The sequence below is a fragment of the Prunus mume genome, linkage group LG6 (assembly GCF_029339155.1).
Source record: "Prunus mume cultivar Tortuosa linkage group LG6, ASM2933915v1, whole genome shotgun sequence".
NCBI classification, from domain to species: domain Eukaryota; kingdom Viridiplantae; phylum Streptophyta; class Magnoliopsida; order Rosales; family Rosaceae; genus Prunus; species Prunus mume.
In genome coordinates, this window is record NC_142703.1 from 6,385,449 (window position 1) to 6,401,203 (window position 15,755).

The window sequence follows — 15,755 nt, forward strand, 5'->3', positions numbered from 1 at the left end:
ACATCAGTGCTTTAGAAGCAAATGCACAAGCAATTTGGCTCAGATTTGTCTTGGAAGACTTTGGTGAATTTCAAGCTGAAGCTACACCACTACACTGTGATAACACAGCTGCTATTGCTATCACAAAGAACCCTGTGTTTTACCAGAAAACTAAGCACATTGATAGAAGATATCACTTCATCAAGGATGCCTTGCAAGAAGGAATCATTAACTTGATTTACTATCCTACAAATGAGCAACTGGCAGATATCTTCACAAAGTCATTGGCTAAGGATTGATTATGCTATCTCAGAGACAAGGTTGGTGTGAAATCAGCTCAAAACTTAAAGGGGAGTGTAGAATTGTAAGTTGTGAGTTTGATTTCTTTTAAGCCTAGAGTGTTAATTGTGTATTCACTTAGTCCTAGAATGACAAGTGTAAGGCTACAAACATGTAAAGACTGAAATAGCCAAGAGTTAGAATTAAGACAGATGGATGGCTGAGATTCACTGATGCTTGTGTGAATCCAGCTCAGAGCTAACGGTCTGATTGTACTTACCGTGTGAGCTCATTTTTCTTACATAGAGAATATACGAGAGTCTTGCTCACTGATTTCGTGAGCAAGCAGAGCAGTTAGTCAAAATTACATTTCTTCATCTTTCTTCTTTTCTCTCTAACAGACCTCTACACAAAACCCAGCTTGAATATCAAAACACTAACATGAAAATGAACCTTCAATTGTGAAAAATTAGTCTTACATTGTCATTCTTGGATAAGGCCTAATTAAAAACCTGGCTGTGAGATTGGTTCTATTTTATTTTTAGTTCTCTAACTCTTTATATTTGCAGTTTCGTTATTATTACATTCTAAACATATACGTTTGGTAGGTATATCGATTCTAACTTATGAGCATATTTGTAGGTATATATTACAGTATGTATACGATCATAATTTACTAAATTAGACTATATCTCTATGAATATATATAGATATATAGTCAAAAGGAGCAAAACTAAAATCTAACCTCACAGCAAGTTTAACGAAAAAGTTTCTTAGCTAAGAATAGCTTACCAACATTTTTGAGATAAAGACAATAGTATTTGTAATTCAGTCACAAAGGCAGCCAAAAAAGTTAGCCATGATAAATTGCCTAATAATGGCTTCTGTATTTATAATATCCTTGTATGGTTATCTGTACTAATTTGTACTGACTTACCAGCATTTTATGTTATGGAAAAATAATATACTTTTCTTTTTTAACAAATCAGTTGTTTTTAAGATTTTAGGGTTTATGGAAGGATGACATTCTATATGTAGAGAGCATTTTTGCTCACCACTTTAACTCAATGTGTACCCTCACCACTATTTAAAAATTTGACATCTGTCCATATGTAAACCATGTGTAAAAAAATTCTCACTCGTAATGAAGTCATCGTTTTGATTTGGTGGCTGATCGGATCCTCTCTCCAAGTCATCCTTTTGATTTGGTGACTGATTGGATCTCCTCTCCGAGTCACAGTTGTCATCATGGCCTGAATCCGAATGCATAAAAAGGGGAGGACAATTAAAGATCAGCATTATCATCATCAGAAGTTAAGGCTTGCATAAATAAAGGGGGCACTATTCCTTCTTGCACCACAAGCTTGGCTTGCGAGATCAGAAATACCAATGGCTGTAGTCCAGGTTATCCTTTGAAGAAACAGAAAATTACCATCTATAGCTTTACTTGTTTGAACTGTTGTCCATCTAAAATAAACTAAGAAGAAAAAAAAAAAACAATATAAAACCCAGCAGGTAAGTTTTTTTTAAATTTTTTATTTATTAAAGAAGAAAGAGATAATAAAAGAATATTATCTATCTAAGCAACAATTTTGGAATTTAATGGGTTGCTTCCCCTTTTTGTTATGAGGGTAAAATGATGGGCATTGAGAAAAGTCAAACTATCTGACTACGAAAATAGGCTGACTCATCAGTAATACATGCGTTGTTCCTAAATTGAATTTTTGAGTTTGTATCTAATTTTAGTTGTGGTGTATAAGCAGTAGAGTAGATGGTACATTTTATAAATGAGAGTCCTCCATATGCTTTTGGGAAGTCAAAGTCAACCATGCCCACCATTCATTGACATCACTTGCGATATGTCTATTATATTATATGTGTATATATATTGCTTATCATCTTATTATGATCTCATCCTTGGTGTGACAGGCTTCACCAAAAGTCAAAATGAACCATAAGTAGAACTACCCCTAATACAAAAAAATAATGAGAGCAAAATTAAAATCTAACGTCACACCAGGTTTAAGGAAAATGTTTCTTAACTAATAATGGGTTACCAACATTTCATATTATGGAAAACTAACTTATTCTTTTTTTCTAACAAAATAAGTTGTTTTAAAGATTTTATGCAAGAGGATGGCATTCTATATATATATATATATATATATATATGGGGGCGGATCCGTGGCACTACGTTTTTTACACAAGTTTTGACACAATTTTTGGGCCATTAGATTACTCCACTTTCAATGGTTGAGATTAAATATTATATGGCAAGTAGTTTTAATTTTTTTAAATAGACAATCATTAATTTTATTTTCTCTCTAATACAAATAAAAGGAAATTTTTCTCTCTCCAACCTTTTTGCCAGAAGATGTAATCTCTCCTGCCTCTTTAATCTCAAATATTTATTAGGGTCTAATAAATAAACAATCTCACCAAAAACTAAATATCCAAACCACAATCCCACTTCTCACGCCTCTCTCTCTATCCTTTGATTGAATCGGCAAATAAAAATGATATGAAACCAGTAAGGTTTGCCTATAGCTTTGATCAATGAAGTATTTCATTGAATAAATTCTCTGATGACAGTTAGTTCTTCTACCTCTTAGACATTAAAATAAAAAGTGAAAGGAAGAAATTTGGGAGGAAAATGAAAATGATATGAAACCACAATGCAAATATTAATTAAGAAGCTGGTTTGGGGACGAGAGAGAGAGAGAGAGAGAGAGAGAGAGAGAGAGAGAGAGAGAGAGAGAGAGAGAGAGACGTTAATTCTCTGTAGAAGAAAGAGAGAGAATTAAATAATTAAAGATAATTAATGAGAAGAGAGAAAATGAATTCTTAATTAATATGGTATCAGGATTTGAATCCCAATGTATAAATATTAATTAAAGAGAAAAATATTATTTTGCCATGTCATATTTAATCTCAACCATTAAAAGTGGAGTAATCTAATGGCCCAAAAATTGTGTCAAAACTTGTGTAAAAAATATGGTGCCACGGATCCGCCCCCTATATATATATATATATATATATATATATATATATATATGGCGAAGCCAGGATTTCATGTGTGTGGGGGCCTCTTACAAAATATAAAGAATCAAAAATTCGAACTCATAATACATACAAAAAATAGTGTATATATATCACATATGTCAAGAATTATATCGCTTATTGGTTGCAATCATAATTGTTCTCGACAAAGGGATAGACAAATACATTCTAAGCAAGAAAAATTGCAAGAGATAGACAAAGAGTAGGGATTTAGAAAATATTTTTAAAGCTTTTTCCCCATTAAATCCAATAGAAAGGAAAAAAAAAATCAAAATTTCCCAAATTAAAAACAACCTTAGGCTCCTTTATGCATTCATATCATACATGAAAAAATATGGGGGTTTTACTAAAACACCCAAAATGGGGGCTGAAATTATAAAAAAACCCAACACCCAAAACACTTTATAAACACACTCAAAGCCCATCATTACACACACTCAAAATCCATTTATAAACAAACCCAAAAAATATACAATTGTTGATTTTAGGTGTGTTTCTATGTTTAAATAGTGTTTGGGTTTTTTTATAAATACATGTCTAGAATTGGATTTATTTATAAATTTGTAAAAATGTATTTAAAAAAGTATTTACTAAGTATGAAAAAATGGTTTTTTTGAATAATCATTTTCTCAAGATAATTTTTGGCGGCTTTTATTCCTTACACATGAAATAAGAAAATATGATTTTATGAGATTTTAGTATGAATTATATATTGACTTAATGAGCCATCATTTTTAGCCTAAATCGTATTTTACACTAAAACCGATTTTTCATATTTTGACTTGGTGAGAATTTGATTTTCTAGTATTTTTATTTGAATTCAAATAAGGGTACTTCCTTATTTACATTGTAAACTTAAGTAAATAGAGTAATATAAAAATAAATTAAAGTCAAAGGACAAAGACATTTACTTAAATGTTGAAAATGGAAATAAGGTAATCTGTACACCTGGAGTGCATCACCACTAGCTGAGCAAGGGCGCAATTTGAACTACCTCCTTGTGCCTTAATAAGTCCGCCACAATACATGTGGGTACATATCAAAACATAAAGTATTTGAAATAATATACATATACAAATACATAGCAGTATATTACTTTTAAAATATAAAAAAACTTGAGTGGGGGCCCGGGACCACACTGGTCCCAGTGTGGCTCCGCCCCTGTATATATATATATATATAACTTTGAAAGTTTGATTAGTTACTTGTGTTATTCTGTGAACAAATAGACTGGGAGGGCTGATTGATCCTTGTGATATTCTGTGAACAACTAGACTGGGAGGGCTGATTGATCCTTCTCTTCAAGTCAATCAAGTCATCAGTAAAAGGGTAAATCCCTGAACAATAAAGAGCGCACAAAGATCAGCATTATCACATCAGAAAGCGTTGCATAAATAAAGCTTGGATTGCACTTCATTCTGAGAGTGGAAATAGCAACGGCAAGGCTAACATGCATGCGCTGCAGCCCTCTAGGTAATCCTTTTAAGAAAAGAAAAATTACCATCTATAAATGGGGCTATAGGTTGACTCATTAGCATGGCCAACGATAAATTTTTTGATATAAACCTGAAAAATGGGCCTAAATTGATCCTAAAAAATAATAGATGGTTGTTCCTATGAATTTGTGAGTTTATCTCTAATTCTAATAGTAGCAGTAGCGTAGATGGTACATTTATAAATGAGCATCTTCCATGCGCTTTTGCGAAATTTGGCTTCGAAGGCATATGGCATTTGGGCTAGCAATTGAAGACATGTGAGTCCATTTCTTTCCTTTCTATTCGCAAGATTTGGGTACTCTTTTAGTAACCAAAGAGCAGTCTCTGCATTGAAGGAAAACCGTGTTAGTAATAATAAAGTCAAATAAAAAAATATTAGACTAATGTTTATTTGGCAAGATTATATATTCCAACCACACATTCAGACAAGAATTAATCTTAATTCACAGCTATATTTCATAGATAACTAACATATATAACTAACAATGCAATTGTCAGAGGGGAGAGAGAGAGGGAGAGACCAAAATGTTGGCTAATGACTGCGATCTGAAGAATGGATATGTTATCATGGTTTCTGTTGAAGTGGTACTCCATAGCCTCCTCCTGCTGCTTCTCTATATCCTGCTGCTGCGGCTGCAGCTTCACTTGGGAAGCCAAATATTTGACCAAGTTTGTGTTACCGAAAGCAGCAGCCCTGTAGAGTGGGGTCTCTCCTAAGTTGTTCTTAATCGCTAGCATACCTCGACAGCTATGATCCTTTTCCTTGCTCATCAAGATCATTGCTGCTTCCAGATTTCCAGACACAGCCACCTCATGCAGAATGGTATTGCCATAGTTGTTCCGGATTGAAAGCGCATAATCTAAGATCGCAGGGTGTTTTATCTGTTCAATCAAAAACCGAAGCACGTCGTTGTGTCCGGCAGCGGCTACGACATGTAGTACAGTGTCGTTGTTCGGTGTCAATTGGCCAACTACTTCATTTGGCTTATTCTCGTAGAATTTTTTTAAGGGGTTCCCATTCGCCGTACATGGCACATTTATATGGCTTTTGGCAGTGACTCAGTGCCTTTCCTATAACCTCCTCCATCTCCTCCTCCTCCATCTCCTCCTCCTCCTCCATCTCCTCCTCCTCCATCTCCTCCTCCTTCTCCATCTCCTCCTCCTTCTCCATCTCTAGCTATATTATGTTTCGACTCAATTCGTTGCTTTCTTTATATAACCGCGCGCTCTCCACTACTATATATATGGCGAGTAATATTTGATATCCCCAATATCACCTTGCTTTTTTTTTTCTTGAGCATCACATACCTTGCTTAATCAAGTAACAAAGTAACTTCAGACCAAAAAAAAAAGAAAAAGTAACAAAGTAACTTACATCGTTCTGGACAAAACAAAAATCAATTAACAAAGTAACACGTATACCAGCCCCCATAGTTGTAAAATTTTAAAAAGAAAAAGTAATAAAGCAAAAGTAGAATAACAAATTTAAAAAGCATCAAATAAATTATAGCAAATTTGTCTTACCCCCTTCAAATTCAATTTGACTTACCTACAACCCTTCACTTTTTGCTTCTATAAGTAATATCAACCAAAACCCATGACTAGGATCCAACTCATCAAATTATCTTATTACAAATTTATAAATAAACCCAATTATAGACATGTATTTATAAAAAAACCTAAACACTATTTAAACATAGAAACACACCCAAAATCAACCCAAAAATCAACAATTGTATATTTTTTGGGTGTGTTTATAAATGGGTTTTGAGTGTGTTTAATGATGGGTTTTGGGTGTGTTTCTATGTTTAAATAATGCTTGGGTTTTTTTATAAATACATGTCTAGAATTGAGGTTTTTTTATAAGTATCCCTTATCTTATTAAGTTATATATCTGATTATTATGATTTTTAAGTTCCCAAAATATCCCTATTTACAATTGAGCGCGTAAGAGGCTAGTGTTTGAAGTTTTGGTCCCCTTATTTATTGTAGTGATCCTCTCCAAAATTTGTGTCTGCAATTAATTATCCGTTTTGATTATGGGGTTAATTTTCTTAGTCCTACGTTTTGATTATGGTTTTAGTTTGGAGTTTGGTGTTCTTATTAGGGTTCCTAAAGGTGGAAATTTGGTTGAGGGGTTTCTTCTGTTGCAGTTCAAGAAATTCCAGGTATTGAAATTCCATTTGAAAATTCCGGAGCATTCGACATTGACTAGTAAGCGTGAGTGGTCTGCCATCAAATTGCAGGTAAAAAACGTCTTTCTCTTTTATGTACATGGAGCCCTGTTCATTGTTAGTCCTAACCAAAGCAAAACCAAAGCAAAATTGGGTATCTGGGTATTAGTTTACCTACACGGAAAAGATTGATTTTTGGTTTTTTAAAACCTGGTTATGGACCTACAACATACAAACTAGAGCAAAACCAGAGCAAACCTGGGTATCTGGATATTAGTTTACCCACACGAAAATAGATGGGTTTGATTTTTGCTGTTTTTAAACCTGGTTTGATTTTTGCTTTTTTTGATAACCTGATGACAGGTTCTGTTGTACATGATCCTGTTTATTTTAGAATCAATTTTTAAGTTTTATACTTTTGTATAGTGATTGTTGGTTTTATCCTGCCAGTACAGAAAATCAACATCAGCCCACCATGTAGGTAAATACTGATTATGTACCTACATACAGTTTATATACCCAGATACCCAATTTTGCTCTGGTTTTGCTATGGTTAAGTTTTATACTTTTGTATAGTGATTGTTAGTTTTATCTTGCCAGTACAGAAAATCAACATCAGCCCACCATGTAGGTAAATATTGATTATGTACCTACAGGCAGCTTATATACCTACAGGTTTTCTAATCATTAAATTATTTTGACATCTTGCATACTGTGTGAGTTTGGTTTTAATAATCGTTGTCATCAAAGGAGTTTTTTGCTTCTGTTATCTCGTGCTTTTACAACAAATTTTGCTATATATGATTACGCTTTTTTTTCTATATATTTTTTGAGATGCTCCAGTAACTCATAACAGTTGTCTTCTTTTTCTTTTAGTTGGTTAGGTCAATTATTCTCATCATTTTTATTCTACCTATCCAACAAACAATGATTTTTCTTTGCATGTAATAATCTTGGATACTTGGGTAGGTACATTAGCACATGAAAGAGAGAGACTAACAATCATTACTTTCTTTGTTATAGCAAAAATGGAACATGTCTTATTTGGAAGATGTGTGTTTAAGGACAAAACTGTTTCCATTCCACTTCAAAGTGACTCAACTTTAATGTTCTTGTGTTCTAATATATGTTCAAGATTCAATGAGATTGAGGTTGGGGCATTTGATATGACTTACCTCGTGCCGGATCATCCTCCATGTGTACTAGAGACCGACTTAGATGTGCGTGTAATGTATCTGTCCTTGATGAATGAGAAGAAATATGTAGTTACAATTGCTATTAAGGAGTTTCTATTTCCTGAGAAGCAAAACGGTGTTGATGATGTGTTTTGTGGTGATGGTAATACGCATATTGCTGAGGACGATTTGGTACAACTTAGGACATATAAATTAAAAGAAGCATCAAATAAATTAAACTTGTTATATGGATCAGCCAATAACACAGGTTTCACGTTTTGGTACGACTTAGGTATAAATATAGATAGAAGGGAGCTTCTCTATTACAGAACAATAATGCTACGGACACCAACTTATTAATACCAATATATATTACACGCAAGTTGTGTCATTTCTCATGGCAACCCTATCATCTGCCACATCATCTTTTTTTTAATTGTTTATTTTGTTTGGAAAAAGAAAAGAAAATCACCAAGAAAAACAGTAGAAGAGATGACCCAGCAAGTTTAGATCCAATTGTTGAACCCATGCCAGAAAAATGGTTGTACTTTAACTGTTTGTTTACCGTGATTTTTTATTTTCAAAATCTTCGTCTATTATTTTCAAAATCTGATACTTTTCCATGCATAACCACTAATCTACCCTGACCTTCTCCTTCAATACCTGCCAGCGCCAGTCTGCACGCCTTGTTTTGTGATATGCTTCCGTTCCTTTCATATTTATACACATTTAGACTTCGTTCCTTCAATACCTGCCAGTGTCAGGTTGGTGGGTTACAACGATGGCCATGGGTGGGTGAGTTTTAATTTTTGACAGGGATAGAGAAAAGGAAAGGTAATGGGTGGGTCACAGCGACGTTAATGGGTGGGTGAGTTTTAATTTTGGACAGATGGTAATGGGTGGGTGAGTTTTAATTTTGGACAGAAATAGAGAAAAGGAAAGTTAATGGGTGGGTTACAGCGATGGTAATGGGTGGGTGAGTTTTAATTTTGGACATTAAACTGTTGAGATTGGTAAAATTTTCATGTGGGACCCATATAGTAAATGGGAAAGCAAGTTCTGGTTTTGGTTTGGCTTTAAGAGGAAGTTATGTTGCATTAAATGAGTGGTTGAAATTGAAGATTAGGTCTTCACTTGGGGCTGCCGACATTGGTGTAGAGTATGAGAAAAGTCTTGTTTTTCATATTGAGCAAAAGGCCTATTAATATACAGCATCTGATTCATTTAGTGTGTGGGGACTTTGAAAACAACATAAAAATATAATATTAGAAGTATTAAAAGTAACAAAATTTTAAGTGGCAGGGACTGGGAAGAGGAATGTAGGCACGCCAACAATAGCAAACATGTTATATTATAGATTTGTAAATTTGTAAATATTATATGTAGTATTTTTTTATTTTATAAAAGTTGAGAAGGTATGGAAGAGAGGATTGGGTTAGATGTTGCAGAGAGTGAAACTATGAAAAAGAAAATGGGAGGTTTTGTTTTTTGTTTTTTTAATTTTCTTTTTCAAAGTTGGGGTTTGGGCTTTTTTCATTTTAATTTTTTTTAAAAGGTAAGTGTAGTCTCTATACATTATAATTTTATTCTTTATAAAAAATGATATTCTCTTTTAGATGAGACATTAACAAAAGTGCCTAAAATTATTAAAAAAATAAATGATTTATGAAGCTACAATGCAATGTTTTTAAAAGAAAATTCGTCGTGTATAATTGAAGTTTGGATGGAAAGTACTATTTTTCTGTTTTTCTAGTGTTATTTTCTTCTAAAAAAATTTCGAAACTTTTACACTATGACCCCTTGGCCCGAGAATCCTAGATCCGCCATTGGTCACAAGCTAAAGCCCTCATCCTCATCGTACACGTAAATACCAAAATCATATGCATTATATGCATACATGGAAATGACCAACTTAGCCCTGCTTTTACCTATATAAGCAACAAGAAGCATTGGATGGAAGACGTATATTGAAGAGATGGGGGAGTCCGAAAATGTCTGTATGGTGAATGCGAAGGATCTGAAAATCGCTTGGTCTGATGACCGTCGTTACTGGCGATGGGTCAATGAGACAGAAACCAGGTAACAAAAACTTCTTTACATAACTTATGGTTTCTCGGTTTCTCCAGTCCTATTGAACATTTGAAACAGATACGAATAACATATACAAAATATATATATATGCTATCCGTAATCTCAGTCCTAACTTCGATTCCATTGCAGTCGCGTTGCTGAACTGGTAAATGTATGTTGGCTAGAAGTGAGTGGAAAACATGAAAACCCAAACCTGTCACCAGGAACTCAGTATGAAGTTGTACTTGTGGCCAAGATGAAAACTAGAGCTTATGGATGGGAAGATCAAGTGAATTTCAAATTCACTCACCCAGGTGGTACAAATGACTGGCCCATTAATTTGGAGGATATGTTTAAGCATAGTAAAGTAGATAATCAATGGAAATATATTAAGTTGGGTGAGTTCAACGCATCCGCAAATCAAGGGGACATCGAGTTTTTGCTCTATAAATGTGGTGGGAAATGGAAGAGCGGACTTGTTATCAAGGGTGTTGCCGTTCGACCAAAGAGCCAAGTTGCATGTGAGCCAAGTTGCATATCTAATAAATGATAATTAAGAACAGAATAATGAAGCACTTAATCCCAATCTCCCAATCTAGTTGTTATCAAGGAGATTTTGAATGATAATTTAATTGTATCATTATTATGTACTATATAGTTCATTAAATCACTCAATTCCAATCTCCAAATGATTTTGTTTATGAACAATGTTGAGCAGTGCCAAACCCATATTATAACTACCAGTACCAACTAATTTTATATTTATATATGATAGGCATAATAACTACATGCAAAATTATTTTGGAGATTTATTGTTTCATGACTTACTCTTTATAATACATGTACTTTACACATACACCTGATGAAGACAACAAAAAGTGTGAACTAGGAATTTTATGTGAGATTAAGTTACTTATGTGTCTTATTATGTAATTATAAATTATAAAATACAAAATTAGGATGTGTTTAATCTTGTTTAATTAATTACTGCACGTATTCTAGGCTTGAGTGTTTGTTAGCTCACAATATACTCAAAGCACTCGAACAAATTATGCAATGCGTTTACTTCAATTCTTTTTTGTCAAATAACAGATAATTGACATCTTCTAAGGCATACACATGCAGCATCAGCTCTCCAGCCGTACCTCAAGCGTAGCTGGCATAGGGTAAGGGTTTTGTATGCATATACACTTTACCTATCTTTGTATTGATCAGAAAGCAGAGCCGCTGATTCATGCGAAAGGTGAGCTGCATATATGTTCTTTTATAGAAGTTTTCCATGGTATCAGAGCTTCTCTCCACCCATCGGTGATTCCCCTTCTTGTGCACCGGTCCATATTGCATCTCCTCCTTTCACCAATTCATTAATTCTCCATATGGCATCTATTACTTTCCCCAATCCTTTATGCCTACACTCCACCTGCCACAACAACCAAGCATATCTCTTCTCTTTTACGCATCAAGCTCTCCCGTACGTGACAATTAATAAGTGCATAAATTCACATGTCTTTAATACATACTTTTAATTGGTTTCTGTATTTGTTCCTCTTTAACATGAGCCAATTAGTTTGGTTTCAATTGTGTTTTGTAGAATAATTAGGTCAGAGAGAAGAATTTTGAGCATAAACGGAAGTTTCTGAGCCTTTCCTACAAAAAATTGTTGTGAAAGTTACGAACCTAATTTCTAGACCAACTTAATCAAAATTTTAATTGCAAGTGCACGAAACATGTAATAGTACAGCAAGCAAATACAAGATCCTTTTCAAGATCCTTTTCATAGAAATTAATTTAAACACTTTAATTTTATTAGTTAACTTAGTTAAATTAGATGAAGATTTAAGAAAATACGAGATCCTTCGATCCTTACCATAGAAATTAATTTAAACACTTTAGTTCTATTAGTTAACTTAGTTAAATTAGATGAAGATTTAAACAAAGACAAGCATACACACAACTTGTAACCATATATTTCTTCATGGCCAAATTAAATCTTTCAAACAATCCAAGGTGATATTATTGCTTCAACCAAAACAAAGCCAAGTGGCAAGTTCAAATATACGTCTTCATTTAAGTCTCCATGTACAAAAGCAATCTTTATATAATATTGCTACAAAGGCAAATCTAAATTTGCAGCCTGTGACAAGAGGACTCAAATTCTATTAATCTTGAAAACATACGTAAAGGTTTCCTCATAGTCAATTTCATAAGTCTGATTGTATCCTTTCATAATTAATCGAGCTTTATACCTCTCAATGAACCCATCAGAATTAATGGAAAAAAAAAATTTGGGTCGTGTTTGTCTAAGCCCACATCCAGCAAGCCTTATCTAATATAGATGATAAGTTTTATAAATAAAAAATAGAAAAGTAAAGCCAATTATCCAATAAGCTTTTCAAGTATTCAAAGGTGGGTTAATCCCACGTGCAAATCTCCTAAAGGAATTTAAACATAGGAGGCTGACCAATCAATGAAAACTCTCAAGAGAGGTTGACGGTTCCTGTTTTGGTGGAGCTGATTATTGAATAAAAAGTCCTTCACAAAAGTAATCTCTCATGGCTAGCCTACAAAAAGCACAGCTGTGGGAAAAGAAAAAGGGGGGAGGATGAGCATGAAGGCTGCAAAGAGAGAGAAAAAAAAAACGAAGAAAAAAAAAGAAGAGAAGCGGCAAGGCTTGGGAAAGAGTGGAGCAAAAAAAGATAGAAGCAATCAAAGATGCATTTTGTATCTGCAACAAAGCTCATCTCTTTAAGTTGCCTCATGCTTGAGTATAAAACCTGCAAATCGAACAAATGGATAGCAATCCATGTTGGGTGACAACCCGCAAATCAATAATGATTTGCCAAGCAAACCCCCGTGTTTTGGTATAAAACTCACAAATCAAACAAATGGATGGTAATCGTTGTTGGATGGTGATGAGTCGATTTTATATTATATATTTAACCCTATTCTTAGGATAACAATCTTTGGGGACAACGACCTTGCATGAGCATTTATACTACAATTACCTTGTATTCTTGCAAGTATTTTCAGTGATTTTAACCCTGTTTGCTCAGGTACTAAAAATCCTATCAGATGGCAACCACAAATCTCCATGCCTTGCCTAGCGAAACTCCATGCTCTGCTGAGCGAACTTGGATGATGAATTCATTTCAGGTACAAAACCCACAAGCTAAATATTGGTGTTCCATGTGTCAAGGCAGTGAAAGACGAGGGCATGCAATTACCCAAGTCAAAAAAAAAAAAAAATTTGTCTTCTGTTCAAATTGTGGAGCCATGAAATGCTGTGCAATAAGGGAAAAAAGTGCCGCAAGACCGAAGTACCATTTTGGCAGTATTCTCTAATTGCAACCACAGAAAATATCTATTTGCTGGCAGAGTGAAAAGAATAAATCAAGGCTAGGATGTTTAGCCCAACGTTAAAAACAGTTAACTGATGATCTTTATCATAACCCAACATGAGCGATGATTGTGAGCATCACATGCTTTGGTCTTGGAGCTCACTTCCAGCAAACAAGAAAAGATCACACTTTCTTTTCTTGGACGGGAAAGTATCAGCCAAAAAAAAGGAAAGTAGCTCACGGATAAGGTGACATTTCACTTAAATTTTTCTTTAAGGTGAAAAATTGAAACTAATCTATAAATTCAAGTGATATTTCTACAAATATCTCTTTATTTTATTTATATATTTTGTTGTTACAATTATGCCCCTAAAACATAAAAGCATCTCCAACAGCCTCTTCAACAACTTTGAAATTCTAAAATAGGTGAGCCACATCAGAAAAACTCTCTCCAACAACTTTTTCAACCTTAGTCATCAAAGCTGCAACCTCTTTCTATCTCTTTAGAATTGGTAAGTTGACTTCGGCTCTTCAAACATTTATTTTTACGTCGGAAAAACAAAACCTACATTGAAAATGTTAAAAGCATGCATTTTTTCTTTTCATATAAAAAATACATAGACATATTCACATGTTTTCATATATATATATTATGATATTGCATTAATTGAATTGAAGAGTCTGTTAGAGCAAAAATTATTCAAATAGCAAATAAGACTTTTCAATGCAAAGTGCATTACTGAATATATGGGACCTAAAAGTGCATTTTTGAATATAAAATTTGTTTTTGTTCATGTTCTTAGGTCAACTTCTTAACCATTGATCACCATGTTCCAGTGCTCGGATGCGGTAAAGTTCTTCATGAAACTTGTTCCAATGGGTATCGACTATAACATATCCGAAATTTAGTTCCATTCATTAAGTACAACCCCCAACTGTTCCAACATTGATCTTAGTTTTGGGAGTTTATTTTGGGCCAGTTTTACCTCCACAAGGGAGCGTTTTAATGAATTTAAAAACCAAATCTCATCATGACATGAAGAATATAATATTATCTTCTATTGGCCACTGGCATCTGCTGTCCATTGGCCATGGATTAATAATATGGGGTAATGGGGATTCGTTATGGCGACTTTACATTCTTAGCCTTGGTTTTGCAGGAAGCACTCCTGCAAGAAGTATTTCTTTTGCAAATGATATTATTTTAAAGAATTTTAAGATGCATATTAATTGTTTTTTTACACATATCAATTCCCTTCTCTTCTTCCAAGGATATTGGTGATATTGCGGGTTAGTATTGTACTTTTATGTGTTATCTCTCTATTTCAGTTGCTTTGGCTGCATTGGAACTTCCATTGCTATATCCTTAATTTGAACATGTATGAAATACTGACTTTATGAGGCATTATGACCATGGTTGAATAACTGGTGACAGTCCTTTCGTTATGATGTGTTTTGGTCTGTCACTTTGCATGATGTCAGTGTCCGCAATTGTTGCTGCCTGAGTTCTCATGGATGCATTCGTATAGTGGTGGTTCTTATATTTTTATTACAACTAATATTTTATTGTTGGCATGTTTTATTTATTAATTCTTAATTAGTAGCGAAGTTTGTTGACCTTTTAGCAGTTCATGCTATTGGAAATGCAGCTAAACAAATCAAGTTGCGGACATGCAATAGTAATAATAATTGTATTAGGATATTACTTTCCCTTCATTTTTGTTATTGATGGGCCTGAAGCAGTTTCTATCTGGTTTGGTTTAACGTGCATCATTTTCAGGTCTAATTTTCTAGGCACCAAATTCATTATTTATGATACCCAGCCTCCCTACAACAGCGCTCGGCTTTACCCACCCGGCCAAAGCCGTCGGTTTTACTCTAAAAGGTCTCTCCCAAGGTTCCTACTGGCAGCTACAACATCGCTCAGGTGACATATGAGTTAAATGTACTTGGCACTAGGGGGCCACGCAGGATGCACTGCAACATGCACTCAATTCCTGCCGCATCCCTTGAGCCTGGTGGCATTGTCCCGCCAGCCTGAGCTTCTCCAGCGCTCCCTTGAGGACTCATTCCGGAGCATATCCTTCTCAAAATCAATTGATAATTCAACTGAGTTTAGCGGTGCTCGATTCTCTGATATAGTTGGGTCCCATTATGAAGATGAAGGAAAGGAGAGACCATTGA

At 34.4% G+C, this 15,755-nt stretch overlaps 2 protein-coding genes across 3 annotated transcripts; one reads left to right on the plus strand and one right to left on the minus strand.

The window, feature by feature from the left end:
- Window positions 1–884: 884 nt before the first annotated feature.
- Window positions 885–5,930, minus strand: LOC148915968 (uncharacterized). Of its 2 annotated transcripts, XM_089054729.1 has the most exons (4): window positions 5,336–5,930; window positions 4,989–5,138; window positions 4,524–4,655; window positions 885–1,511 (listed from the first exon to the last, which is right to left on the minus strand). In XM_089054729.1, the coding sequence occupies exons 1-4, from the start codon at window positions 5,592–5,594 to the stop codon at window positions 1,342–1,344; spliced, it is 711 nt and encodes a 236-aa protein (XP_088910855.1). In that variant the 5' UTR covers window positions 5,595–5,930; the 3' UTR covers window positions 885–1,341. The 2 variants fall into 2 exon arrangements, with proteins under 2 accessions (XP_088910855.1, XP_088910856.1); XM_089054730.1 differs by lacking the exon at window positions 885–1,511 and having other exon boundaries at window positions 4,203–4,655; window positions 5,336–5,929.
- Window positions 5,931–10,125: 4,195 nt separating this feature from the next.
- LOC148915969 (protein PHLOEM PROTEIN 2-LIKE A1-like) lies at window positions 10,126–10,941 on the plus strand. The gene is made up of 2 exons (XM_089054433.1): window positions 10,126–10,242; window positions 10,384–10,941. The coding sequence occupies exons 1-2, from the start codon at window positions 10,139–10,141 to the stop codon at window positions 10,781–10,783; spliced, it is 504 nt and encodes a 167-aa protein (XP_088910559.1). The 5' UTR covers window positions 10,126–10,138; the 3' UTR covers window positions 10,784–10,941.
- Window positions 10,942–15,755: the final 4,814 nt, after the last annotated feature.